Genomic DNA, 27,497 nt, shown 5'->3' with positions numbered 1-27,497 from the left:
ACATGCTCAACCAACTGAGCCACCCAGGCGCTCCTTGAAAGATTTTTTATTAGTGATTCAGTCTTCTTACTAGTTACATCTAGTCAGATTTTCTGTTTCTTTGTGAATACGTTTTGGTGGTTTTGTGTTTCCAGGAATTTGTCCATTTCACCTAGGTTATATAGTTTGTTGGTATGTAATTGTTCATGATACTCTCATAATCCTTTTTATTTCCATAAATAGGATTTCCATAGAATAAGTTGTGTCCCCACTTTAATTTCTGATGTTAGTAATTTGAATCTTCTCGCTTGTTTTCCTTAATCCATCTAGCTAAAGGTTTGTCAATTTTGTTGATCTTTTCAAAGAACCAACCTTCAGTTTCATTGATTTTCTCTACTTTTCTATTCTCTATTTCATTTATCTCTGGTCTGATCTTTAGTATTTCCTTCTTTCTGCAAGCTTTGGGTTTAATTTGTTCTTCTTTTGTAGTTCTTTAAGTTGTAAAGTTAGGTTGTTGATTTGAGATCTTTCTTGTTTGTTAATGTGGGCATTTACAACTATAAATATCCTCCTTCATACTGCTTTCATTGTATGCCATAACTTTTGGTATGTTGTGCTTTTATTTTTATTCACCTCTAAGTATTTTATAGTTTTCCTTGTGATTTCTTCTTTGATCCACTTATTGTTTAAGAGTATGTTTTTTAATTTCCACAATTTTGTGTATTTTCCAGTTTTACTTTTGTTATTGATGTCTAACTTCATCCCTTTGTGGTCAGAAAAGACACTTTATATAACTGTCTCTTAAAATCTGTTGAAACTTAATTTGTGGCCTAACATATGATCTATACTGGAAAATGTTCCACGTGCTCTTGAGAAGAATACATATGCTGTTGTAGGTAGTATTCTGTTTGTGTCTGTTAGATCTAGTTGGTTTATTGTGTTAAGATCTCTGTTTCCAGATGGTAATCCTGTCCATTATTGAGAATGGGGTATGGAAGTCTCCAGTTGTTATTGTAGAACTATTTCTTCTTTTAGTTCTATCTACATTTATGGTCTGTAATTAGGTGTGCAAATACTTATAATTGTTACATATTCTTGCTGTATTGAACCTTTTATTAATATACAATGTCTTCCTTTGTCTCTTGTAAAATTTTTCCATTTAAAGTCTGTTTTTTCTGATATTAGTATAGCCACCCCTGCTCTCTTTTGGCTGCTATATTTTATGGCATATCTTTTTCCATTCTTTCAATCTATTTGTGTCTTTGGATCTAAAATGAGTTTCTTGTAGACATAGTATAATTGGATGTGTTTTTATGCATTCTGAAAATATGCCTTTTGATTAGATAATTTAACCCATTTACATTTAAAGTAATTACTGATAAGGGGAGATTTAATGCTATCATTTTGCTATTTGTTTTCTATGTACCTTAGAGCTCCCCTTGCCCTCATGCTTATTTCCTTCTTCCTGTCTTCTTTGGTGTTTAATTATTTTTTTTTTTTTGTAGTGAAATGTTAAAATTCCTTTCTCATTTTATTTTCTGTATATTTTATAGCTATTTTCTTTATGGATACCATGGTATTTACATATAACATCCTGAAGTTATAACATTCTAATTTGAATTCCTACCAGCTTAACTTCAATAACATACAAAAACTGCCTGTTTATAGCTCCATCACCACTCTTTTTGGTTGATGATGTCACAGAATACATCTTTATATATTGTGTGCCCCAAAACACAAACTAATAATTCATCTCAATGCACTAGTATCTTAATTTATATAGAAAACCAAATGTGGAGTTACAAACATAAGTTGCAATAATACGAGATTTTAGACTAATATTTTAAAAAAATATTTATTTATTTTGAGAGAGATAGAGTAGGGGAGGTACAGAGAGAGAGGAGAGAGAAAATCCCAAGCAGGCCCTGTGCTGTCAGCACAGAGCCTGATGTGGGGCTTGATCCCACAAACCTTCAGATCGTGTCCTAAGCCAAAATCAAGAGTCGGATGCTTAACCAACTGAGCCACCCAGGCACCCATAGATTAATTTACATTTTTAAAAATGAACCAGCTCTTAGTTTTGTTGATCTGTTCTACCGGTTTTTTGTTTGTTTCTATATTGTTTATTTCTCCGCTCATCTTTATTATTTTCCTTTTTCTGCTGGTTTTAGGCTTTATTTGCTGTTCCTTTTCTAGCTCCTTTAGGTGTAAGGTTAGGCTGTTTATTTGGGACCTTTCTTGCTTCTTGAGATAGGCCTGAATTGCAATATACTTTCCTCTTAGGACTGCCTTTGCTGCATCCCAAAGAGTTTGGACTGTTATGTCATTGGCTTCCATGTATTTTTTTATTTCTTCTTTATCTCCTGGTTAACCCATTCATTCTTTAGTGGGGTGTTTTTTAACCCCCATGTATTTGACATGGCTTTGTCATGACATGACTTTCCAACTTTTTTCTCGTTTGACTTCAAGTTTCATAGTGTTATAATCTGAAAATGTGCATGGTATGATCTTTATCTTTTTGTACGTGTTGAGGGCTGATTTGTGACCAAGTATGTGATCTGTTCTGGAGAATATGTGCACACAGTAGGGCACCTGGGTGGCTCAGTCGGCTGAGCGTCCGACTTCAGTTCAGGTCATGATCTCAGGACTCAGGGGTTCAAGCCCCGCATCAAGCTCTGTGCTGACAGCTCAGAGTCTGGAGCCTGCTTCAGATTCTTTGTCTCCCTCTCTCTGCCCCTCCCCAGCTCGCAGCTTGCACTCTGTCTCTCGCTCTCCCAAAAAGAAAATAAACATTAGAAGAAAAAAGAATGTATATTGTGCTGTTTTAGGGTGAAATGTTCTGAATATATCTGTTAAGTCCATCTGGTCCAGTATGTCATTCAAAGCCATTGTTTCCTTGTTGGTTTTCTGCTTAGAATATCTGTCCATTGCAATTTTTAAAAATCTTTTGGTTTCTTGGGGCTCCTGGGTGGCTCAGTAAGTTAAGGGTCTGCTCTTGATTTCAGCTCAGGTCTGATCTCACACGGTTCATGAGTTTGAGCCCCATGTTAGGCTCTGCACTGACAGCACGAAGTCTGCTTGGGATTCTCTCTTCTACCTCTTTCTCTGTCCCTCTCCTGCTTGTACTCTGTCGGTCTCTCTCAAAACAATAAATAAACATTAAAAAAATGTTTAAATGTATTGGCTTCTTGAAATCATGTCTTTCATGTAGAAAATAAAAAGTAGAGTTACAAACTGTTGTTATAATAATAATAGCTTTTATAATCACCTATAATTTATATTTTTTGAGATCTTTATTTTTTCATATGGCTCAAGTTAACATATAGTTAGTATCTTTCATTTCACCCTGCAAATCTCTCATGAAATTTCTTGTAGGCAGTTCTAGTGGTAATGAATTCTTTCAGTTTTTGTTTATCTGCGAGTGTCTTAATTTCTCCTTTTTTTCTTTTTCAATATAAGCATTTAGTGATATAAGTTTCCTTTCAAACACTGTTTTAATTACAACACAGAAATTTAACATGTTATATTTTTATTTTTGTTTAGTGCATAATGTTTGCCAGTTTCCCTTAATAATTCCTCTTTGACACATAGGTTATTTTTAAGAGTGTTGTTTAATTTTCAGACATGTGGGGGTCTTGAGGTATCTTTGCTTTTTTGTTGTGTGTGTGTGTGTGTGTGTGTGTGTGTGTGTGTTTTAATGTTTTTTTTTTAATTTTTGAGAGAGAAAGTGTGCAAGCGGGGGAGGGGCAGTGAGAGAGGGGGACAGAGGATCTGAAGCGGGGCTCTGTGCTGATAGCAGAGAGCCTGACACTGGGCTGGAACTCATGAACTTCGAGATCATGATCTGAGCCAAAGTTAGACGCTAAACTGACTGAGCCATCCAAGTGCCCTGTTTTTTGTTTTTTTATTTTTTAAATGTTTATTTATTTTTGAGAGAGAGAGAACATGAGAAGGGAAGGGGCAGAGAGACAGAAAGAGAGAGAAAGAGAGAGAGAGAGAGAGAGAGAGAGAGAGAGAGAGAGAGAGAGAATCCCAAGCAGGCTGCACGCTGTCAGTACAGAGCTGGAGGTGGAACTTGATCTCATGAACCGTGAGATCATGACCTGAGCAGACATTAAGAGTCAGACACGCAACCGACTGACACCCCCTCAAGGTGTCTTTGTTTTTTATTCCTCGTTTAATTCTGTTATGGCCAGAGAACATACTGTGTGTGATTTTATTTTTTTAAATTGTTATGGCTTGTTTTGTGGGCCAGGATATGATGTCTCTTGGCAGATTGCTGCATTCATTTGAAAATGTGTTTTCTGCTGTTGGAGTATTCTAGAGATGCAACTTAGATTATGTTGGGTGATAATGTTATTTAGGTCTTCTCTCTTCTTGTTGATTTTCTGTCTGCTTGTTCTGTGAATTAGACAGGAATGATGAAGTTTCAAAGTGTAATAGTGGGTTCTCTATTTCTCCTATCATCTCTATTATTTTTTGCTTCATGTATTTGGAGCAATATTTTATGTATATATACATTCAGGATTGTTTTGTCTCCTTGGTGAATTGACTCTGGTGAATTTTCTTTTTTAATTTCTGAAGTCTGCTTTGTATAGTATGAAGACAGCCACTCTAGATTTCTTTTGACATTGCATAAATAAATTTACATTTATTTATGTCTCAGTAAACAGCTTTATTGAGATATAATTTACATGTCATAAAATTCACCCATTTAAAGTGTACAGCTCTGTGATTTTTAGCATATTCAGAGCATTGTGCATTTGTTATAATAACAATGTTATTTCAGAACATTTTCATCATTCCCTCCAAAACCTTTTTTTTAACTTTTAATCTATTTATATTATTATATTTAAGGTGTGTGTGTGTGTGTGTGTGTGTGTGTGTGTGTGTTTTGTGGACAGCATATAGTTGGATCTACCCCTCCCACCCCAGCTAATAATCATTATTTTTTAATTGATCTGTTTAGGTCATTTACATTTAATATGTCATGTATATTAATATATTATTGCTATGGTCAAATCTAGGGCTACCATTTTATTATTTGTTTTCTATTTGTCCTCTCTGTTTTTTCCCTCTATTTTGTCTTTCTTGCTTCTTTTGACTTATTTAAATATTTTTTAGTATTCCATTTGAATTTATATTTGGCTTTTTAGTTATAGATCTTTGAATTAAGTTTTTTAGTGGTTGTTCTAAGGATTGATTATATTATGCACCTCCAATTTCACACAGACTACCTGAGCTAATATCACTTCACATAAATGTGGAAGCCTTATAACCTCATGGGACCCTTTCCCTTTATTTTATAGCTATCATATGTATGATGCTTATATACATTGAAAGCCTCCCCTACCAGTTATATATTTTTTTGCTTTCAACTGCAAACATTTTATTTTTATTATTTAATGTTTATTTTTGAGAGAGAACGCACATGCACACATGAATGGGAGAGGGGCAGAGAGAGAGGGAGACACAGAATCTGAAGCAGGCTCCAGGCTCTGAGCTGTCAGCACAGAGCCCGACACAGGGCTTGAACTCACTAACTGTGAGATCATGACCTGAGTCGAAGTTGGGTGCTCAACCAACTGAGCTACCCAGGTGCCTCTCAACTGCAAACATTTTTTAAAAGTCTTTAAAAGGAGTAAAAGAGTCCATTTTTTTTACCCCACTGTTTACTGTCTCTCTTGTTCCTCTCTGAAGGAGAGATTCTGGAGTTCCTAATTCTCCCCTGATACCATTTCACTAAAATCCAGAGAACATTCTTTAGCCTTTCTGTTACAGCAGGTCTGCTAGTGGGGGATTCTCTTAGTTTTCCTTTATCTGAGTTTTTATTTTCTTCTTTAATTTGAGAGAGAGAGCATGAGTGGTGGAGAGGGGCAGAGGGGGAGAGGGAAAATCTTAAGCAGGTTCCATCCTCAGTATGGAGCTTGACGCAGGCAGGGCTTGATCCCATGACCCTGGGATCATGACCTGAACCAAAACCGAGTCAGATGCTCAACCAATTGAGCCACCCAGGTCCCCCCAACTGAGAATGTTTTTATCTCACTTCATTCCTAAAGTATTTTTTTTTTTGATGGATATAGAATTATGTGATGATACTTTTTTTTTGTTCCCTGTTAGCACTTTAAAGATATTCCACTGACTTCTGGCTGCCATCTTTTATGATGAGAAATCCACAATTCTGATCGTTATAGCCTTCTATGTAATCTGTTGTTTTTCTCTGTTAACCTTACAGATTCCTCTTTTTTCCTTTTAGCAGCACAGTTATGATGTGACTGATATGATATGGCTTTTTGGGGGGGGGGATTTGATGAACTTCTTGAATCTAAATTTATATATTTAATCAAATTTGGGGAGTTTTCACGATTTTTTAAATTTCCTTTTTACATTTATTTATCTTTGAGAGACAGAGCACAAGTGGGGGAGGGGAAGAGAGAGAACGAGACCCAGAATCCAAAGCAGGCTCCAGGCTCTGAGCTGTCAGCACAGAGCCCAACGCGGGGCTCAAACCCACAAACCATGAGATCATGACCTGAGTCAAAGTCGGACGCTTAACCGACTGAGCCACCCAGGCACTCCTCAGACATTTTTTCCCACCAATCTCTTTCTCCCTCATTCTTGGACTTTTGATATTGTCTCATAGGTCCCTGAGGCTCTGCTCATTTTATTTGCAATTTTTTTTCTCTCTGTTCTTCAGATTGGATCATTTCTAATGTCCTATCTTCATATCCCATCTAATGAATTTTTAATTTGCAATATTTTTACCTCTTGGCTCTAAAATTGCCATTTGGTTATTTTTTTAGTTTCTATTTCTCTACTCAGAACTTCTGTTGTTCCATTAATTTCGAGAGTTTTCACCTTTACCTAATGGAGAATGGGTATAATAGTTTCTTTAATGTCTTCATTTAGTTTTTTTTTTCCTAATAAATAAAATGGTGGAATAGGAGGTCCCCAGCTCACTTCCCTCAACACGCACACAGACAACAATCCAGCAGCCATCCACAGAAAAAAAAGTGCCTTTGTGGGAGCTTTGGGATCCTAGTAGGAGGTTGTGAAACCCCAGGAAAGCCCAGGACTAAGGAAAACTGATTTCAGGAAGCAGGCTCTAACCCTGGTGGAAAGCCAGCCAAATGTGGTGCTGGGTACAGAATAATAACCCCATCTCTTTATGGACTTGGCTCCAACCCCACTTGGCTGCAGTCCTGCAACCGGTTCCATCCACCAAGGCACCAGGAGGAGCCATGGTCATCTACGCCACCAGTATCAGGCCTGCCAGCCTTGGACACAATTGCAGATCCTGAAGCATCCCTGTGACCCAGCTCAAGCCCTACTCTAACTGCCAGTCTAGAGTCAGACATGCTTGCCCATGGGAGACATGCTCCTGGTAACAATCCTGCTAACCTTGGTTCTGACTTTGGATCCTGAAGCAGCTCTGTAACCTTGTTTCAGCCCTGATCTCCGTCCTACCTACCCAGGGATCCAGCACTGCTGGTCTTTTCTCCTCATAGTAGGCTTACCAACCTCAGTCCTGGCTGTGGACCCTGAAGCCAGTCCCAGCTACATACTTTGAAATGGCCCTGAGACTCAGTGACAACTCCTCTCTGACATGGTTGGAAGCCAGTTCTGACCACCCAGGAAACTGGTGACAGACCTGCCCCTCTGAGCCTCTAATGGCAGGCCTGTCGGCCTAGTTCTTGACTGCAGAACCTGAAGCAACCCTGTGACCCCGTTCCAGCCCTGCTCTACCACAGTTCCAGAGACAATCTTCCCACCCAGGGACTCTCCTAGGGACATGGTTCAAGTGCAGTCAGGGATCTGTGGGAGCCATACCCATCTGTGCCTGATAACAGACCTGCTGTCTGTGGACTTGACTGTAGCAATTTTACAAGTCCACTATTACCTTGATGCCAAAGCCAGACAAGGAGACTATGAGAAGAGATCATTACAGGCCAATATTTCTGATGAACATAGATGCAAAAATCCTCAACTGAATACTAGCAAACTGAATTGGTAAAAGGATCATACAGCATGATCAAGTGGTATTTATCCCAGGGATGCAAACATGGTTCAACATATGCAAGTCAATAAATGTGATACATCACATTAACAGAATGTAGGATAAAAAGCATATGATTATCTAGATGGGTTAGGGGCATTAAGGATCGACTCCTGAAATCATTGTTGTACTATATGCTAACTAACTTGGATGTAATTTAAAAAAATAAATAAAAATTTAGAAAGTATTATATGATTATCTCAATAGATGCAGAAGAAGTATTTTATAAAATTCACCATCATTTTATGATAAAATCTCTCAACAAATTAGTATAGAAGGCATGTACCTCAATATAATAAAGGCCATATATGAATGCCCACAGCTAACATCATACTAAAGGGTGAAAGCTCAAAGCTTTTCCTCTAAAATCAGGAACAAGATAAGAATGCTGTCTGTCTCCGTGATTATTCAACATAGTACTGGAAGTCCTAGCCATAACAATTAGACAAGAAAAAGAAATCAAAGGTATCCAATTTGGGCAGAAAGAAGTGAAATTGTCTCTATCTGCAGATAACATGATTTTATATACAGAAAACCCTAAAGATTCCTTAAAAAAAAAAAAAACCATTAGAACTAATAAAAAAATTTTAGTAAAGGTGCAGAATACAAAATCAGCATACAAAAATCAGTTGCACTTCTATACACTAACAACCAACTATCTGAAAAACAAATTAAGAAGACAAACCCGTGTGGGACACCTGGTTGGTTCAGTCGGTTGAGTGTCCAACTCTTGATTTCAGCTCAGGTCATGATCCCAAGGCTGTGGTATTGAGCCCGTCAGGCTCTGTGCTGAGCATGGAGCCTGCTTACGATTCTCTCTCTCTATCTCTCTCTCTCTCCCTCTGTCCCTCTCACCCGCTTGTGCTCTCTCCCTCTAAAATAAAAAAAATAATTTGAAAAATTAAAAAAAAGACAATCCCATTTACAATAGCATCAAAAAGAATAAAATACTTAGGAATAAATTTAAACAAGGAGGTGAAAGATCTGTACACTGAAATCTATTAAACATTGATGAAAGAAACTGAAGACACAAATAATTTAAAAGATACCGTGTTTGTGGATTGGAAGAATTAATGACAAATAATATGTGTCAACATACCCATATAACCCTAAGTGATCTACAGATTAAATGGGGTCCCTATAAAAATTCCAATGATAATTTTCACAGAAATAGAAAAAATTCTAAAATTCATATGGAGCCACAAAAGACCCAAGTAACTACAGCAATACTGAACAAGAAGAAAAAAACCAGAGGCATCTCACTTCCTGATTTCAAATTATATTACAAAGCTATAGTAATCAAAGCTGTATGGTATTGGCATAAAAACAGACACACAGATCAATGGAACAGAACAGAGAACCCAGAAATAAACTCACATGTGTTCAGTCAACTAAGGTATCAAGAATACACCATGAGGGAAAGGATAGTCTCTTTAATAAATTGTGTTGGGAAAACTGGATATTCACATGCAAAAAAAGGAAATTGGACCTTTGTCTCACACCATACACAAAAATCAACTCAAAATTGGTCAAAGACTTAAATGTAAGACCTGAAACTATTAAGACTCCTAGAAAAAAAAGCATATGGGAAAGCTCCTTGACATTGGTCTTGACAATGGTTTTTCAGGGGATGACACCAAAAGCACAAGCAACAAGAGAAAAATTAAAACAAGTAGGACAGCACCAAATTAAGTTTCTGCAGGGGTGCCTGGGTGGCTCAGTCGGTTAAGCGTCCGACTTCGGCTTGGGTCACGATCTCGCGGTCCGTGAGTTCGAGCCCCACGTCGGGCTCTGGGCTGATGGCTCAGAGCCTGGAGCCTGCTTCCGATTCTGTGTCTCCCTCTCTCTCTGCCCCTCCCCTGTTCATTCTCTCTGTCTGTCTCAAAAATAAATAAAACGTTAAAAAAATTTTTTTTAAGTTTCTGCAAATAAATGAAATGAACAAAATGAAAAGGCATCCTATAGAATGACAAAATATTTGCAAACCATATATCCATAAGGTGTTGATAGCCAAAATATACAAGGAACTCACAGTATTCGGTGGCAAAAAAAAATAACAAAATGGAAAAACACCGAAATAGACAATTTTCCAAAGTAAACATACAAATGGCTGATGGGTATATGAAAAAGTGCTGAACATCACTAACCATCAGGAAAATTCAAACCAAAACCATAGTGGGAGATCACCTCATGACCTTAAGATGGCTATCATGAAGAAATCAAAAGATAAGTGTTGGCAAGGATGTGCGGAAAAGGGAACACTTATATACTGTTGGTAGGAATGTAAATGGTACAACCATTATGGAAAACAGGATAGTGATTCCTCAAAAACTTAAAAATAGACACACCGTATGATCAAGAAATCTCACGTCTGGGTCCATATCCAAAGGAACTGAAATTAATATCTTGAGGAGATATCTGCACTCCCATATTCATTGTAGTATTATTCACAATAGCCAAGATATGAAAACAACCTAAGTGTCCATCAACAAAGGGATAAAGAAAATGTCACACACACACACACACACACACACACACACACAGACACACACAGACACACACAGACACACACACACACTGGAGTATTATATGGCCTTAGAAAAGAAGGGAGGCCTGGTGTTTGTGACAACATGGATGAACCTCGAAGTCATTATACTAAGTGAAATAAACCAGGCACAGAAAGACAAATACTGCTGATCTTGCTTATATGTGGGATCTAAAAAAAGTCGAACTCATAGAAACAGCGAGTAGAAGAATAGTTACCGGGGGATGAGGAGTGAAGGAAACATGATGTTTGTTGGTCAGCGGGTACAAACTTTCCGGTATAAGCTGAATGAATTCTAGAGACCTAATGTATGGCATGGTGATATATCTAATATACCTATAGTTAATAAGGTATGCTTGAAATTTGCTAAGAGAGAAGATCTTAGGTGTTCTTAACACACACACATACACACACACACACACACACAGAGTAACTGTGAGGTGAGGGATAAGTTAATTAACTTCATGGGCTGATCATATCACAATGTATACATATATCAAAACATTACATGTTATTCCTTAAACATATACAATTTTTACTTATCAATAATACCTCAAAGCTGGAAAAATATAAGTACTTAAATTTTTCTTTTAAGATTTATTCATTTCTCAGAGAGACAGAGTGTAAGCAGGGGAGGGGCAGAGAGAGAGAGGGAGACACAGAATCTGAAACAGGCTCCAGGCTCTGAGCCGTCAGCACAGAGCCTGATGCGGGGCTTGAATTCACGGACCACGAGATCATGACCTGAGCTGAAGTTGGACACTCAACCGACTGAGCCACCCAGGTGCCCCAAAATGGGCTCCAGGCTCTGAGCTGTCAGCACAGAGTTCTATGCAAGGCTTGGACCCATGAACACAAGATCATGACCTGAGCCAAAGTCAGATGCTTAACTGACTGAGCCACCCAGGCACCCCTGTACTTTTTTTTTTTTTTAATTTTTTTTTTCAACGTTTATTTATTTTTGGGACAGAGAGAGACAGAGCATGAATGGGGGAGGGGCAGAGAGAGAGGGAGACACAGAATCGGAAACAGGCTCCAGGCTCTGAGCCATCAGCCCAGAGCCTGACGCGGGGCTCGAACTCCCGGACCGCGAGATCGTCACCTGGCTGAAGTCGGACGCTTAACCGACTGCGCCACCCAGGCGCCCCAAAATGGGCTCCAGGCTCTGAGCTGTCAGCACAGAGTTCTATGCAAGGCTTGGACCCATGAACACAAGATCATGACCTGAGCCAAAGTCAGATGCTTAACTGACTGAGCCACCCAGGCACCCCTGTACTTTTAAAAATAATAAGTCTTTGTCTAAAAATTCCATCATCTGGGTCATCTCAGGGTTGACATCTGTGGATTGTCTTTTCCCTTGGGAAATGGTCAGATTTTCACATGTGTGTGTTTAAGTGATGAGTAAGTTTGGACGGTATCCTGGGAATTTTAAGTATTATATTGCAAACTCAGGATCCTGTTAGTATCCCTTGGAGAATGTTGGATTTTGTTGGCTTGTTTGTTTTAGCAGGCCATCAACCTGGGTAGGTTCAGATGGCAGGTTCTGTCCCATCTTCTGTGGGTGTTGGTTACAACGTTACTTCAATCTCTAAAGCCTTTGCTGTGCTATTTGGATTAGCATGTGCTGCCCTGGGGTTGGTCTGTGACTTGGGCATTGGTTTATATCATTGTTCAGTTTTCAGAACCTTGTTGCTCTTCTTCACATTTGTTTCCTGCTTGTGTAGTTCAGAGGTGAGCCTCTGAGGTGAAAAGGGAAAATTAGTAATGTCCCTACCCTCTTACTCTCTAATACCTGGGAGTTTCTTTTCCTGGTCCTTTGGAAATAGGAGGCTTCTCCTAGAGTATCTGCTGTTGGTGCTTGTTACACAGTTACATGGTTTGGCTTATTCTTAGATCAGGAGACAAAGGAGGGAAAAGGAATATGAAATTCACCCTTCCCCTCATTATAAGTCATTATTCAAGTTCTAACAAATCCCTGGTCTGCTTTTTTTTTTTTTCAGTTTACTTTTCAAAGTTCACAGGCTCTTGTTTCTTATATGCTATTTAAGATTTTTATCTGTCATCAGTGGGAGAGGCTGCGTATCATTACTTTACTTCATCTTGGCCAGCAACAAAGAACTAGTGTCAGTCTCTTCATTATTTTCGGTACTTTATTCTTCTATATAAATTGTAAAATCTTTTTAGCTTTCATGAAAAGTTACGTTGAGATTTTGGTTGGAATTGCCTTCAATCTATAAATCATTTTGGGGAGAAATTCCATCCTTACAGTATTGAGTATTTATATTCATAAATGAGATGTTTCTGCATATTTAAGGTCTTGGTTTAACGTTTAGGTTTATTTCTTGATGCCATATAGTTTTTGTTGCTGTTGTGAGTGCCATCTTCCTATTTTAAAATATACTTTTTGGGGCACCTGCGTGGCTCAGTCATTTGAGCAGCCGACTCTTGATTTTGGCTCAGCTCATGATCTCATGGTTTGTGGGTTTGAGCCGTGCGTTGGGCTCCACACTAACTTGCTTGAGACTCTCTCTCCCTCTGCCCCCTCCGCACTCATGCTTTCTCTCTCTCTAAAATAAAACAAAACAAATAAAATATATTTTCTGTTTATTATTGCTTTATAGAAATCCAGGGTTTTTCGTTATTTTTCCAATGTTTATTTTTAAGATAAACTTTTTTTTTTTTTAAGTAAGCTCTATGCCCAACATAGGGGCTCAGACTCACAACCCAGAGATCAAGATTGCATGCTTTACTGGCTGAGCCAGCCAGGTACCCCTAAGATAAACTTTCATTAAAGTATCCCAAGTCAGGGGCGCCTGGGTGGCCCAGTCGGTAGGTGTCCGACTTTAGCTCAGGTCATGATCTCACAGTTTGTGAATTTGAGCCCCGCATCAGGCTCTGTGCTGACAGAGCCTGAAGCCTGCTTTGGATTCTGTGTCTCCCTCTCTCTCTGCTTCTCCCCCACTTGTGCTCTCTCTCTCTCAAAAATAAATAAACATTTAAAAAAAATTTTTTTAAAGTATCTCAAGTATGTCCAAATCGTAATTATAGTTATCACATAGTTATAACTTATCACAATGTAAGCACACTACCCTGGCTTTTGACACCATGAATTTGTTTTGCCTCTTCTTGAACTTCATATAAGTGGAATTATGTACTGTGTTCTTTTCTGGGCCTTGCTTCTTTCATTCAAAGTAATATTCTTTTTTTATATTTATTCATTTTTGAAAGACATGGACAGAGCACAAGCAGGGGTGGGGCAGAGAGAGAGAGGGACACAGAATTTGAAGCAGCTCCGGGCTCTGAGCTGTCAGCACAGAGCCCGATGCGGGGCTCAAACTCACGAACTGCGAGATCATGACCTGAGCCGAAGTCAGATGCTCAACCTACTGAGCCACCCAGGCGCCCCTCAAAGTAATATTTCTGAGATTCATGCAGGTTGTTATGCATATCAGCAGTTCACTCTTTTTATTATTGTATACCCGTTATATGAATATACTATTACTTATCCATTCTACTATTGAAAGAGATTTGGGTTGTTTCCAGGTTTTGGCAGTTATGAATAGTACAACTATTAGCATTCTTGAACATGATTTTTGGTGTACTCATGTACACATTTGTTAGATGGTCACTTTGGAATGGATTGTAAAATGTGAAAATAAAGTATGTAGGTACATTCAACTAGTTTAGTTTTTTTTTTTAATGTTTATTTATTTTGAGGGAGGAGGGTCAGAAAGAGAGAGAGAGATTGAGAATCCCAGGAAGGCCACATACCCAGCATGGAGCCAGACATGGGACTCTCTATCTCACGACCGTGAGATCATGACCTAGCTTAAATCAAGAGTCGGACACTCAACTTAGCCACCCAGGCACCCCTCAACTAGTTTTCTGAAGTAGTTGTACCAATCTCTGCTTCTACCAACTGTGTACGTGAGTTCCAAAAGTTTCCGCACAAGCCATTATTTGGTTTAATCAGACTTTTTCATTTATACTAGCTCATCTAGTGGGTATGTAGTGATCTTATGTGATTTCCTCCCAACATCTTATTTTGTTTTATTTATTTATTTATTTATTTATAAATGTTTTTATTTATTTTTGAGACAGAGACAGAGCATGAGCAGGGGAGGGGCAGTGCGAGAGGGAGACACAGAATCCAAAGCAGGCTCCAGGCTCCTAGCTGTCAGCACAGAGCCCGACGTGGGGCTCAAACTCAGAGTGTGAGATCATGACCTGAGCTAAAGTCAGATGCTTAACCGACTGAGCCACCCAGGCGCCCCCAACATTTTATTTTGAAAAAATATTTAGGCATACAGAAAAGTTGGAATATTTATACACTGACCATCCATATAACCATCAACCTCGGTTCTACAATTAACATTTTACTCTATGCAATTTATCACATATATATCCATCTATTCTTATTGTGGTTTTAGTTACATTTTCTTGTTGACCAGTGAAGTTGAGTAATGACCACCATTTCCTATGGCTATTGATTTGTATATATTACAAGCCTTTATTAGTAAGCTTATTCAAGCTTTCTTTTCCCTTCCCTCCACTTTTTAGCTTGTCCACTTTTTCTTATTTATAGATATTTCTTTCTTTTATAAATATCATTTGGGAAACAGGCCCTTTTGGGGTTATATATTTTGTTAGTTTCCCACTGTTACTCTAACAATAACTACAAACTTAGTGGTTTAAAACAACATGAATGTATTATCATACCATTCTAGAGGTTGGAAATCTGAAATCCATTTGGCTGGGCTAAAAGCAAGTGTCAGTATTCCTGTGTTCCTTACATAGGATCTAGGGAAGAATCCATTTCGTAGAGTTTTCCAGCTAGCATTCCTTGAATCATGGCGCCTTCCTTCACGTTCAAGGTGCATTACTCCAACTTATGCTCCTGCGATCCCATTTTCTTCTTGGATTCTGACTCTTCTACCTTCCTTTTCCCATATAAGGATCCTATAAATACATTGGGCCCATCATAGATAATCCAGATAATCTCCTTTCAAGATCCATAACTTAACCATATTGAAAAGTCACTTTTTCCATGTAAAGTAACATATTCATAGGTTCTAGGGATTAGGATGTGGATATCTTGGAGAAGGGCATTATTCTGTCTACCACGTATGTTGCAAATATCTTCCACTGCCTTAGGGCTTGTCTGTTTATTCAATTACTGTTGTTTCCATTGAAGTTTCTAGTTTTAATTTAATCCAATATGTCAAACTTTTCCTTTATGATTGGTGCTTTTTGTGTCCCATTTAAGAAATCTGTGCCTACACTCAAGTCATGCCGATACCCTCCTAGGTTTTTCATCTGGGATGTTATTGTTTTATCATTCACATTTAGAACTTCAATCTTCTCTGAATAGATTATTGTTTAATATGTGAAGTTGGGGAGGCCAGGGCTCACTTATTTCTGTGTAGATATCCAGTTCCTCTAACAACCAATGATTCATTGATAAGAATGCCCTTTCTCTACAGCTTTGCAGTGCTGTCTTTATTGTAGATCAGGCACCTATATTTGTGTGAGTTTCTGAAATCTCCCAGTGGTATCCACAGAACTTCCTGTGGTAATGGAAATGTTTGATATCTGTCCTTCCAGTATGGTAGCCGTATGGCTACTGAGCACTTGATACATGGCTAGTATGACTGAGGAACTAAATCGTTGATGTTACTTAATTTTAATTAAGCAGCCATATGTGGCTTGTAGGCACTATATTCAACAGTGCAGCACATTGATCCATGGATCTATTTATGCCATAGATCCCTGTGCCAATACCATACTCTCTTAATTACTGTAGCTTTATAATTAGTCTTTACATTTGCTTCTTCTCTATCAAGATTGTATTAATCATTCTAAGCCTTTTGCTTTCCATGTACACTTTATTTATTTATTTTAAAATGTTTGTTTATTGAGAGAGGAAGAGCGAGCATGAGTGGAGGAGGGGCAGAGAGAGAGAGGGAGAGAGAGAATCTGAAGCTGTCCGCACAGAGCCTGATGCGGGACTTGATCTCATGAAGCGTGAGATCATGACCGGAGCTGAAATTGAGAGTCGGTTGCTCAACTGACTGAGCCACCCAGGAGCCCTTCCATGTACATTTTAGAATCAGCTTGTCAATTTCCCCAAAAAACCCTGGTGTGATTTCAATAAGAACTGCATTGAATTTATAGATCAATTGGGGATAATTGACATTGTTTTACTATTAAGACTTCTAGTTCACAAACATGCTATATCCCTTAATTTTATTTTCTCTCAATAATGTGTGTGTGTGTGTGTGTGTGTGTGTGTGTGTGTGTGTAAAGGTCTTGCCCATCTTTTGTTAAAATTATTGTTATGCATGTTATGTCTGTTGGCATTACTATACATAGTATTGTTTTAAAATTATTATTTTCTAAAGGCAGGCATATCCTTGGTATGTTTTCAAGGGTGGAGAACTCCATGTTCTTATCCACATAAGGATAAGAGGGTTTGGAGGCCTCAGGGGTTCTTGTACAATTAGTCTTGTCTTTACTTGGCTCATATATCTAAAGTCTGTAGTTCTTGATGTCCTTAAGGTCAACAAGGAAGGAGGCCTCACCCCTGCAGAAGCAGGAACTAGAGTCCACCCTGGATAACAACTGTTAGTGAAAACATGGAGGCCCAAGATGAGAAATCCCAGACGTCTAGACCTTCGGACTCCAAATCCTTGACTATTACTTCCTCAGCTCCCCAGCTATTAAAGTCTGAGTTGCCTACTGAGGAATTGATGGGGAAGGGACAGAAGCTTGACACTCTGTCACCAAACATTTGGTCTGATGAAGATAATGATGAAATATTGGAGACCACAGACAGTGATGAACTGAAGGATAAAGCCCCCCCTGATAGACCATACTGGGCCAATAAAATTGAATACCTTCTGGCCCAGGTGGGCTTCTCTGTGGGGCTGAGCACCATCTGGCGCTTTCCTTACCTGTGTTTTCACAACGGAGGTGGTAAGCCTGGGGACCAGGAATCATGGACCCACAAGGGGGTGAGGAGCCAAAGGACTGTCCTTGCTACTCCGAGGTCTCTGAGATATGTGTGTGGGGGGGGGGGGGCGGGATTTGGGATCCTGACTAGGACAGGAGGCAGGTACCTGAACACCTAGGATGTCGGGTGGGTGGGAGCAGGGTAGCTGAACATTTAGGTTCATGAGGACGGTGGAGCTGGAGGCCTGGGTCCAGGGTGGGCTGGAAACTAAGCATCTGGGTCTTCCAGAAATTGGGGGAGAAGGGACACCTGGGACTATGAGGGATGTGGAAACAGTTGAGCCCTGATGCCTGTGGCCCTGAGGGAGGTCATGGGGCGGGGGAATGTGTTTTCCTGGCCCCCAAAGAAGTCTAGGCACTGAAAACCCAGGTGGTTCTCAGAGCCCTCCTGACTCCCTTGCACAGGCAGTTTTCTCATCATCTACATCCTCATGCTGTTCTTGATCGGGGTTCCTCTTCTATTCCTGGAGATGGCAGCTGGTCAGAGAATGCGTCAGGGCAGCATTGGTGTATGGAAGGTCATCAGCCCCTGGATTGGTGGTGTGGGGTATACCAGCTTCATGGTGAGGAGTCCTGGGCTGCCCCGGCCTGCCTTTACACCCCACTCCTACCCTGACCCTTGTCCTGGGATGGGTCCCATGACTTCACTTCCACAGGTCAAGTCTCTTGAGTTCCCAGTCCTCTGTCAGATCCCCTGCTTTCTGCTGGCCTACCTTTCTTCTCCTGTCTCCAGAATTCTCCTTGGTCCCTAGGTGTGCTGCATTGTGGGCTTGTACTACAGTGTGCTCATGGCCTGGAGTCTCTTCTATTTAGTTCAGTCTTTCCAGTCTCCACTGCCTTGGTCAGTGTGCCCCTTACTGAGGAACTCCAGTACTTACGGTGAGAAGAGAGGGAAGAAAAGGGCAATTGGGAGGGCTGAAAAAAGGATAGGGAAATGAAGAAGGAAGAAGATTGTTGAGAAAATTGGGATGAGCAGGAAGATGTTGAATGAGATTGGAAGGAGGAGGTGGAGGGGAATTGGAAGGGGGAGTCACGTGGTCTTGCAGCTTCCTCCATGCCCAGTTCACCTCAGATCCTGAATGTGTGCGGACAACATCCACTACGTACTTTTGGTACCGGAATGTATTGAAGGCCACAGACAAAATCGAAATGGGTGGGCTACCAGTTAAGCATCTCAGTGTCTCTGTCTTTGTGACCTGGTTAATTATCTGCATCTCCATGATCAGAGGACCCAAGTCCTCTGGAAAGGTGAGCCACTCTCTAACTTACTAATCTGATGGACTCCTTTCTACCTGAGACCCCCTAATATTCTCCTAACCTGATGCCTGTAGGCCTCTACCTTCTAACACATACTAATATGACCTTTGACTCAGTAGCCTTTGATCCTACTGTCCCAGCGTCTGTCTTTGCTGAACTCTGTTTCTGAATCATACTTCCCACTCAGATGCTGTATGTCTCAGTGATCCTTCCCTACTTCATCCTTTTCTGTCTCCTTATCCGGAGTCTCACGCTGGAGGGTGCAAAATTTGGTCTCGACAGTTTGTTGGCTGCCCAGGTGAGGTGTCCCCTGCCCTTGAATTCTCTTACCCACATGGGGGTGTCAGGGACAGGATGGTTGTCAGTCTGGTAGAGGTCCTCCTAGTTCCCTCCTTCACCCCCTCCTCATCTTCCATCAGATCACAGACCCCTCCTCACTTTATATCTCAGTTTGCATGGTACTTCTCCCCAGGTGCCAGCTCTGTACTCTGTGGAAGTGTGGCGCCGGACAGGGAACCAGATCTTTTTATCCATGGGCCACGGCTTTGGCAGCTTCATCGCAATCAGCTCATACATCCCTCGATCCAACAACTGTGTCATGGATGCCTTTGCTGTGGCTCTTCTCAACTTGGTTGCCTCACTGACCGCCATGGTGTTTGTATTTGCCACAATGGGCCACTTGGCCACAAAGAACAACAACAAATGTTATGTAAAGTGAGCCCAATATTTCATATGCAAATCATCAAAAAGACCAAAGTCTTAGAAATAGCTAGTGGAATTCCAGCCTAGGCCCCCATCTAGGCTCAGTCAGTATGGGACCCTCAAATGGGAGCATCCTAAACTGTAGAAACACCTGAATTGCTCCAACTCTGTCTCTTTCAGGGCTGCCTTTCTAAACTAATAAAGCCCCAAACTCAGAGGTTTTCAATGGTGTGTTCACCCCATTCTTAACTGGGGATTGCCATGGAAAATTAGGAGAACAGCTTTAGCTGAATCATTAGACAAGAGGCAAAAAAAAAAAAAAAAAAAAAAAAAGACCCACAGTACCACCAGAGCCCCCAGAGCCCATTCCTGATTTTCTTCTCCTATAAGATTCATTCTAAAAAATATCCATGAAACATTTATAAAACACCTCCTATCTGCCAACCCTGTGTTGAGTTCTGGAAACACAACCAATGGTGAGGCAGACCACCATCCCTGCCCTAAAGAAAACCACAGCCTTTTGAGGAAGCATATACTAAAGATAATCACAAAGTGGATGATAACTGGTAGTAAGGGATGATGAAGAGACACAGAAGAGCAAACCACTAACTTCCTGGGGCAGTCAGAGAAGACCTTCCGGTGGAGGCAATCCCAAGCTGAGTCTGTCTCCTGACAAATAACCACCACTTAGCATGCTTTCATAATGTTTCCCATTCATAGACCTACATATAAAAACATATCATTAAAAAGATCGGATCACACCATACTACTTTTCTGCAGCTTGTTGACTTGCCCTTATGGAAGTAAATCTTGAATAGCTTTCCATGGCAGTAAACAGAGTTTGGGGGGCTGAGTAAGGATGTGTAGGAATTTGCATATGGAGAATGGTATAGTGGCAGGATTTGGGTAGACTGAGTGGGATCAGAGTGGGTGGTGCTAGGCAGAGAGAACACCACGTGCCAGAGATACTGAGCAATGGGGAGCATGGCAAGTGGAAGCAGGCTTAATGGTTGAGTATGTCCAAAATAGAGAAGGTGAAGAGTTGTGCATTAAGAGATTGGAGAGGCCAGCAGGTCAAGGAAGCTGAGAAGCTTTAATGTCGTCCTGAAATTGTCTAGTAGGAGGTATAGGTCCTAAAGCCCTCCATGACACTGTAGGAAAGACCCCTCCAGGTCTTAAGGCAGAAACTCTGTGGCCTCCCGCAGACACATTATGAAAGTAGGTGTCAGGCAGTGAGGGCCAGGACCCTGGAGACCCAGGTTTCAGCGCAGGCTGCACATTAACCAGATCAAAAACTCCAGACTAGTGGTTTTCCTTCTTGTGTGAAAGATAAGAGAGAAGTTATCTTAAAGGGCCAAATGGTTTTATGTGATTCTACCCCTGTCCCCAGGAATGCCAAGACAGTGATGAATCTGATAGTTACCGGGGTGCTGCCTCCTGAGGTCCAGCCCCCAGACAGTCTGTATTATGAGCCAAGCTCCATCTACCCCAAATGGTTCAAGAACCTTCCTGAACAAATGAAAAGCATGATCCTTCCCCATTTGTCCAATTGCAACTTATCTGAACAATTGAAGGAGGTAGGTAGGGGTTGGGGATGGGGTCCAAATGTTCCCTTCAAAGCCCCCAGCACACCAGAAATGTCAGCTCTCCTTAGGTGCCTCTAGAATTCAGAAAGGCAATTCTCGGCAGCATCCTGAACAACCAGGACCAAGGTTCACAGTATCCTTCTGTGACAATGCAGGTGTAGCCTCCAGAGCACCAAGCACTAGAGTTCATATAAGCCTGTTCACCCCATCCCCAAAGAGTTGCCAGACTAGCAGCTGTTGTCGGAGGAAGTCCTCATGCCTCAAGGCCAGAGGAGTTTAAGTCCATCGACAGTGCTACAGGTCGTTTCCTAGAGGAGGAGAGGAGAATGCAGTTAGGGTTCTACAGAATGAGCTCAGAGCCCTTACCATTCCTCCCTTCACTCACAGGTTATGGAGGGTCCTGGTGTGGCTTTTGTGGCAATTACTGATACCATCTCTGTGTTTTCTGGATCCACTCTCTGGGCCATCGTCATCTTCGTGTTGCTGGCAAACCTGGGGCTGAGCACCATGATAGGCATCATGCAGGGCATTATTACCCCTCTCCAGGACACCTTCGCTTCCCTCAGGAAACAGACAAAACTGCTTACAGGTACTCGGACCTATGACCCCACTCCCACCTATGGCCATTGTCTAGCTTAACCCCACTGGGACTCTTTTATAACCTAGTCTGAATTCTGACCTTGATACAAATCTGATGTTTTCCTTCAGTGGCCATCTGTGTGCTTATGTTCCTGGGCAGCCTCATTTTTGTGAGACCTTCTGGCAGCTACTATGTGAACCTGCTGGATGATTACTGGGCATCTCTGCCCCTCCTCCTCATTGTCATCTTGGAGAATGTGGCCATGGCCTGGATCTATGGAGCCAGGAGGTGATGTCCCAAGCCCAGGATCTCCAACCATACACCCACACAGCTAGGGTCTCTAGGGAGTGTCGGCCCCTCTTGCTCTCACTGCCAGGTCTCTGATCCCAGGGCTTATGGAGAGCCCCCAGGAGGGTGGGAAGGAGGAAGGCCTGGGCTGATGCCTGGAGAAAATAGCTGTAAAATGGAAAAGCAGTGAACAGACTATATCAACTCCTAGCAGCTCCTGAGCCCTACTTTTAACCAGGAGAGTGTGGGCATACAGTCCCTCACTTCTCAAATGTGCTCTGGACCAATAGCATTGGCATCGCCTGAGAGTTTATTGAAAATATAAAACCCTGGACTCTACCCCAGACCTTTGTATCTGAATTTTAACAAGAACCCCAAGTAAATTGTCTGCACATTAACATTTGAGAAGCATTGTGTAATCCAAATGTGGCAGCATTTCTAGGTGATAGTGGTTCTTGGCATCAGTTGCTGATTCATACACTCACTCTCAAATATTACCCAGAGTGTGCCCAAGGGGCAGGCAGGCCTTGTGAGCCCTGGGGATACTGGGATAAATTAGACCGAGTTTCTGCTCTCGGAGTCCAAAGGAGATGTATGTAAGCAGATTTGGGGGGCAGGGTAGTAAGCCTATGATAGAGGCAGCCGAGGGTACTCTGGGAACACAGGTGGTTATGTCAAGAAGATTGAAGGGTCAGGCAAGGAGGGGATGCTTGAACAGAATCGAGACAGATGAAGGGGAGTTTGTCAAGGGAAAGAAAAAAGGAGGGCGTTCTAGGCAAAAGGAACCCAATGTACATATATGTTGGGGTTAAGAAGTGCACCAAAGAAAGCTGGATAGGTGGGATTGAAGAAACTACATTAGGAACTCAGCCTTTATCCTGAGGGTGATGGAGGAGAGAAATGTTTTTGTTTTGTTTTTTGTTTTGTTTTGTTTTAATCCTGAGGCTGGGACAGAAATCAGACGGAAACGAGATGCATTAGAGGGAAGAAAACTGGTTGTGGAGGTGAACAGAAACGTTTAAGAAACGTGAAGCTCTGTCTCCCAGGCTGGGTTTGGATTGACCCCTCCACAAGGCTGGGAAAGGCCTGAACAGGCCCCTCCAAAGCCTCGTGGCCCTTCTTCCCAGGTTCCTTGCAGACCTGATTATCATGTTGGGCCGCCCCATCTCCCCCATCTTTCGTTGGCTGTGGTGCTTTCTGTCTCCATTTGTGCTGCTAGTCCTGTTTGTAAACACCCTGATTCATCTGTGTCTGAAGAACATCACCTACTTGGCCTGGGACTCAAGCATTGTGAGCCTCTCTCTCAGACCCCAAAACCCCTTAGGGAGCGGGTGAGGACTTTGTGATCTTCTCTGGCCTCTAAGACTCTGCCACCTTATTCTTGGGTTCCCTGGGGACCCAGTTATCTAGTCTCTTGTCTCGGTTCATGTCCCTACCCCCAACCTCTGTAGCCTTCCTCTTCAGAGAAACTGGGTATTCTAAATCTTCCCTTTCTCCACAGTCAAATGAGGTGATCCGAATTTACCCATCATGGGCTAAAGTCTTGCTCATCATCTCCATCGTCATTACCATCTTGCCTATCCCTGCCTGCTTCCTGTACACACTCATTGATGTGGCTTTTCCAGTCTCCGTGATTAACAGTAAGGTCACAGTTATCTTCAAACCTGAAGCTAAAGGGAACTCGCTGAAGCCCCATCCACGGCTTCAGGTGATGCAAAGTCAAAAGGTTGATAAAATGGATAAATAACCAGGGAAAAACCTCTCTGCCATGTGAGTAATTCATCTTGGAAATAAAGACTTGGTTTATTTGGCAAAACATCGCTTTTTTTTTTTTCAAAGTGAAACTCCCCGGCTGGCAACTTGACGTTAGAAAAGGTAAAAGTAGCAATTGCTAATGTAACTGGACTCAAAGATGTTTTGTTTTCCTGGACTGGGAAAGTTTTTCTGGCCAGATGGAGGTTAACACAGCAGTCATTCTCTGCATCTCCTACACTTGCCCTCACCAGACACATAATAATGGTGTTTTTTGACTTCCAGTATTTGGTTGATGGTGACGCCTGACCCCTACTTCTCCTAGTCTGCCTTCCTCTTGGAATTGGTGGTACGTGTCAGGTCTGATCCCTACGAAACTAAGGTAAAAATGGTGCTAGTACCCGTGAAACTTTGCTTTTGTCATGAAAAAAAATGCCCAACTCCCACTCTTGCCTTCCATTGACTTTGTTCAATTCAAATGCTAGAATCCCAGGCCCTCTCTGCCTGGCCCTTCCTGTAAGGAAACAGATAAGAGACCATAGTCTCAGAAAGCAGTGGAGTCAAGTGGATTATGGCAAAGTGGTTAACTATCTGCTAATTGGTGACTTCCTCCTGTCTCTCTTAAGCAGGAATAGCTGATCCATTTACCAAGTCTACCAAGGAGCTTAAACCTTTATCCAACATTATATATTTTTCCTAAGGTGGTCTAGGAGCCTGAAGGAAGGATATTTGCCAGAGAATGAGGGAGACAGTAGAGGTTAACTTCAGAGTTTGAAGACTCAAGGAGGACTTCATTGAAGGCAATATGACAACAAAATAAGACAAACAAGACACACCATAGATTAAGACACCTAAAGTGTAACATCAAGTATATTTCAACAATCCTCTTTATTTCTTTAAATTTTTTTAAGTTTATTTGTTTGGGTGAGAGAGAGTGAGAGTGAGAGTGAGTATGCAGGGGAGAGAGAGGATCCCAAGCACTAACAGTGCAGAGCCTGAGGTGAGGCTCGAACTCATGAACTGTGAGATTATGACCTGAGCTGAAATCAAGAGTCAGATGCTTGACCGACTGAGGCACACAGGCACCCCAACAATCCTCTTTAAATGCATAGATGAGCTTAGAAGAAATTAAGGGAAATCTTTAAGAGGTTCAAAAATTAGGGGTGCCTGGGTGGCTTGGTTGGTTAAGCGTCTGACTTGGGCTCAGGTCATGATCTCACGGTCCGTGAGTTCAAGCTCTGCGTCGGGCTCTGTGCTGACAGCTCAGAGCCTGGAGCCCGTTTCAGATTCTGTGTCTCCCTCTCTCTCTGACCCTCCCCTGCTCATGCTCTGTCTCTCTCTGTCTCAAAAATAAATAAACGTTAAAAAAAAATTAAAAAAAAAAAATTAAACCTAAGCTTGGGGCGCCTGGGTGGCTCAGTCGGTTAAGCCTCCAACTTCGACTCAGGTCATGATCTCATGGTTCATGGGTTCCAGCCCCACATTGGGCTCTGTGCTGACAGCTCAGAGCCGGAGCCTGCTTCAGTTTCTGTGACTCCCTCTCTCTCTGCCCCTCCCCTGCTCGTGTTCTCTCTCCCTCTCTCTCTCAAAAATAAATAAACATTTAAAAAAAATTAAACCTAAGCTTGAATTCAGCAAGGGTTAAAGCTAGTAAATGCCAGTGTAGGAACTTAGAGATTTTGGGTTTAAAGTTTAGGTGAAGACTAAAGAAGAACTTGGGTTCATGGAAGAAAAGGAAATCCCCACACATAGAAAGCTATGAAAGGGTTAGATAGCAAGAAAATATGTATGTATTGGTTCTGTTTCTGATAGCAGGCAAGTAATGTCTTTTTTTTTTTTTTTTTTTTTGAGAATTTGTAACCCAAAACCTTCTCTCACATGGAATTTTGGTTTAGATTCACACAACATGCATAGTCTGAAAAACCCAGTTGAGATTAATATAAAAGGTGCCGGTGGATAGCAACCTTGCCTCCAGCACCTGTCATAAGTAAATATACATAATCTCTGGGGGAAACACAACCTCTCCCAAGCCCCATAGCGTTTCATGAACATGAGGTCACAAAAAGAAATCACAAAATATGCAAGGAAAAAGGTACCCTAAGGGAAGATTAGAAGAAAAAAAAAAGTAGTAGAATTAGACCTTCAAAAACCTAATGTACTGGAATTAACAGGTACATAATATAAACTCAATATGCTTAGTATATTTAAAGACAAAAAGAGTTGAAATTAAAAACAAGATACAAAAGACTCAGAAATGATCAGGGTATTTGTAAAAGAACCAAAAAGAAGTGAAAAATCACAAAGATTAAAAACATCAATGGATGGGTTAAATAACCAATTAGAAAACTAGAAAGAGGCATATGGAAATAAATTACCATCAATGTAGCACAGAGAAACTATAGTATTAAAAATATGAGATTAATCATATGTGGAATTTAAGAAACAAATGAAGGGGCACCTGGGGTCTCGGTCAGTTAAGCCTCTAACTTCGGCTCAGGTCATGATCATAGCTCATGAGTTCAAGCCCCGAGTCAGGCTCTGTGCTGACAGCTCAGTGCCTGGAGCCTGCTTCAGATTCTGTGTCTCCCTCTGTCTCTGCCTCTCCCCAGCCTGCTCTCTCTCTCTCTCTCTCTCTCTCTCTCTCTCTCTCTCTCTCTCTTTCTGTCTCAAAAATCAATAAATATTTTAAAAAATTAAAAATTCTTGGTATATTAGGGAAATTAAGCTTTTTGTTATAAATGAACTTTTATGAGTTTGATGCCTTTTAATTTGTTTTATTTTCTTATTTTTTTAATTAATTACTTATTTTTTAGTTTACATCCAAGTTAGTTAGCATATGGTGCAACAATGATTTCAGGAGGAGATTCCTTAATGCCCCTTCCCCATTTAGCCCATCCCTTTTCTTATTATTTTCCCTACAGAGATTTCGTTTTTATATGGTCAAACTTACCAAATTTCTCCTTTATGGATTCTTGTTTTTATGTTATCCTTAGAAAGCCCTTCCCCGTGCCAAGATTATAGAAATGTCCGCCCATGTTTCTTCCTAGTGAATTCTGTTTTCATCTTTTATAGTGTGATCCTTGACCCATCTGAAATGTATTGTGATGTAAGGAGCATAATCTTTCCCAGGTGCCAATTGTTTCACCCCAATCACTGAATAATTCATGTTTTGTCCACCCATTTGAAATTCCACTTTATCACATCCTAATTTCCATCAGTACCCAGGTCCTCGTCTACACTTTGTAGTCTACGCCATCAGGTTACTGCGAACCTGCTCCCCCCTCTTTTAGATATTGAAGCTTTACATAATGTTGAATCTTTATGGCACAGTGGCTAAGAACGTGAACTCTAAAACAGGCCCCCCTCGGTTCCTATCTTGGCTCTCCCCTTACCTCAGTCCGCAAAATGTGTTAACCGTGAAGTCCACCAGCCAGACGAAATCTGCCTGGCAACCGGTGACATCACTCCGCCCACTGCAAGGCCGAATCTGGCAGGTAGCTGGTGACCCCTGGGCTCTAACCCAAAGAATAAGCTTGGAGAGATGATGCTACAAGGAGTAAGGGATGGAGGCGGGGTGGGGAGAACCGCTGGTTCTCGCTTCACACTTAAGGACTCAGATCGTCGGGTTTCTGCCCGCGAAACCGCGGGGCAGGCGTCGCTCTGCAGAGTGATGGGGCCCAGACGCAGGCAATGGGATGTGGGCTATGGACCCGAAGCCCAGAAGAATGAATCAACAGGCTC

At 41.3% G+C, this 27,497-nt stretch overlaps 1 protein-coding gene across 8 annotated transcripts in view; it reads left to right on the top strand.

The window, feature by feature from the left end:
* Positions 1-23,975, top strand: part of SLC6A16 (solute carrier family 6 member 16) — a 61,298-nt gene extending 37,323 nt beyond the window's left edge. For 6 of the 8 annotated variants that reach the window (XM_047837224.1, XM_047837229.1, XM_047837228.1 and 3 more), the window contains 11 exons: positions 17,139-17,555; positions 17,997-18,154; positions 18,344-18,470; positions 18,664-18,839; positions 19,036-19,146; positions 19,321-19,562; positions 20,941-21,127; positions 21,524-21,725; positions 21,845-22,004; positions 23,132-23,294; positions 23,506-23,975. In XM_047837224.1, coding sequence (XP_047693180.1) covers positions 17,216-17,555; positions 17,997-18,154; positions 18,344-18,470; positions 18,664-18,839; positions 19,036-19,146; positions 19,321-19,562; positions 20,941-21,127; positions 21,524-21,725; positions 21,845-22,004; positions 23,132-23,294; positions 23,506-23,751 — 2,112 coding nt within the window. In that variant the 5' untranslated portion in view covers positions 17,139-17,215 and the 3' untranslated portion in view covers positions 23,752-23,975. The remainder of the gene's footprint in view (positions 1-17,138; positions 17,556-17,996; positions 18,155-18,343; positions 18,471-18,663; positions 18,840-19,035; positions 19,147-19,320; positions 19,563-20,940; positions 21,128-21,523; positions 21,726-21,844; positions 22,005-23,131; positions 23,295-23,505) is intronic. The other 2 variants (XM_047837230.1, XM_047837231.1) reach the window with 2 other exon arrangements.
* The last annotated feature ends 3,522 nt before the right edge of the window (positions 23,976-27,497 follow it).

This window comes from Prionailurus viverrinus, chromosome E2 (genome assembly GCF_022837055.1).
Source record: "Prionailurus viverrinus isolate Anna chromosome E2, UM_Priviv_1.0, whole genome shotgun sequence".
Taxonomy (NCBI): domain Eukaryota; kingdom Metazoa; phylum Chordata; class Mammalia; order Carnivora; family Felidae; genus Prionailurus; species Prionailurus viverrinus.
The sequence above is the reverse complement of the archived record's forward strand: the minus strand, read 5'-3'. Positions and strand labels throughout refer to the sequence as shown.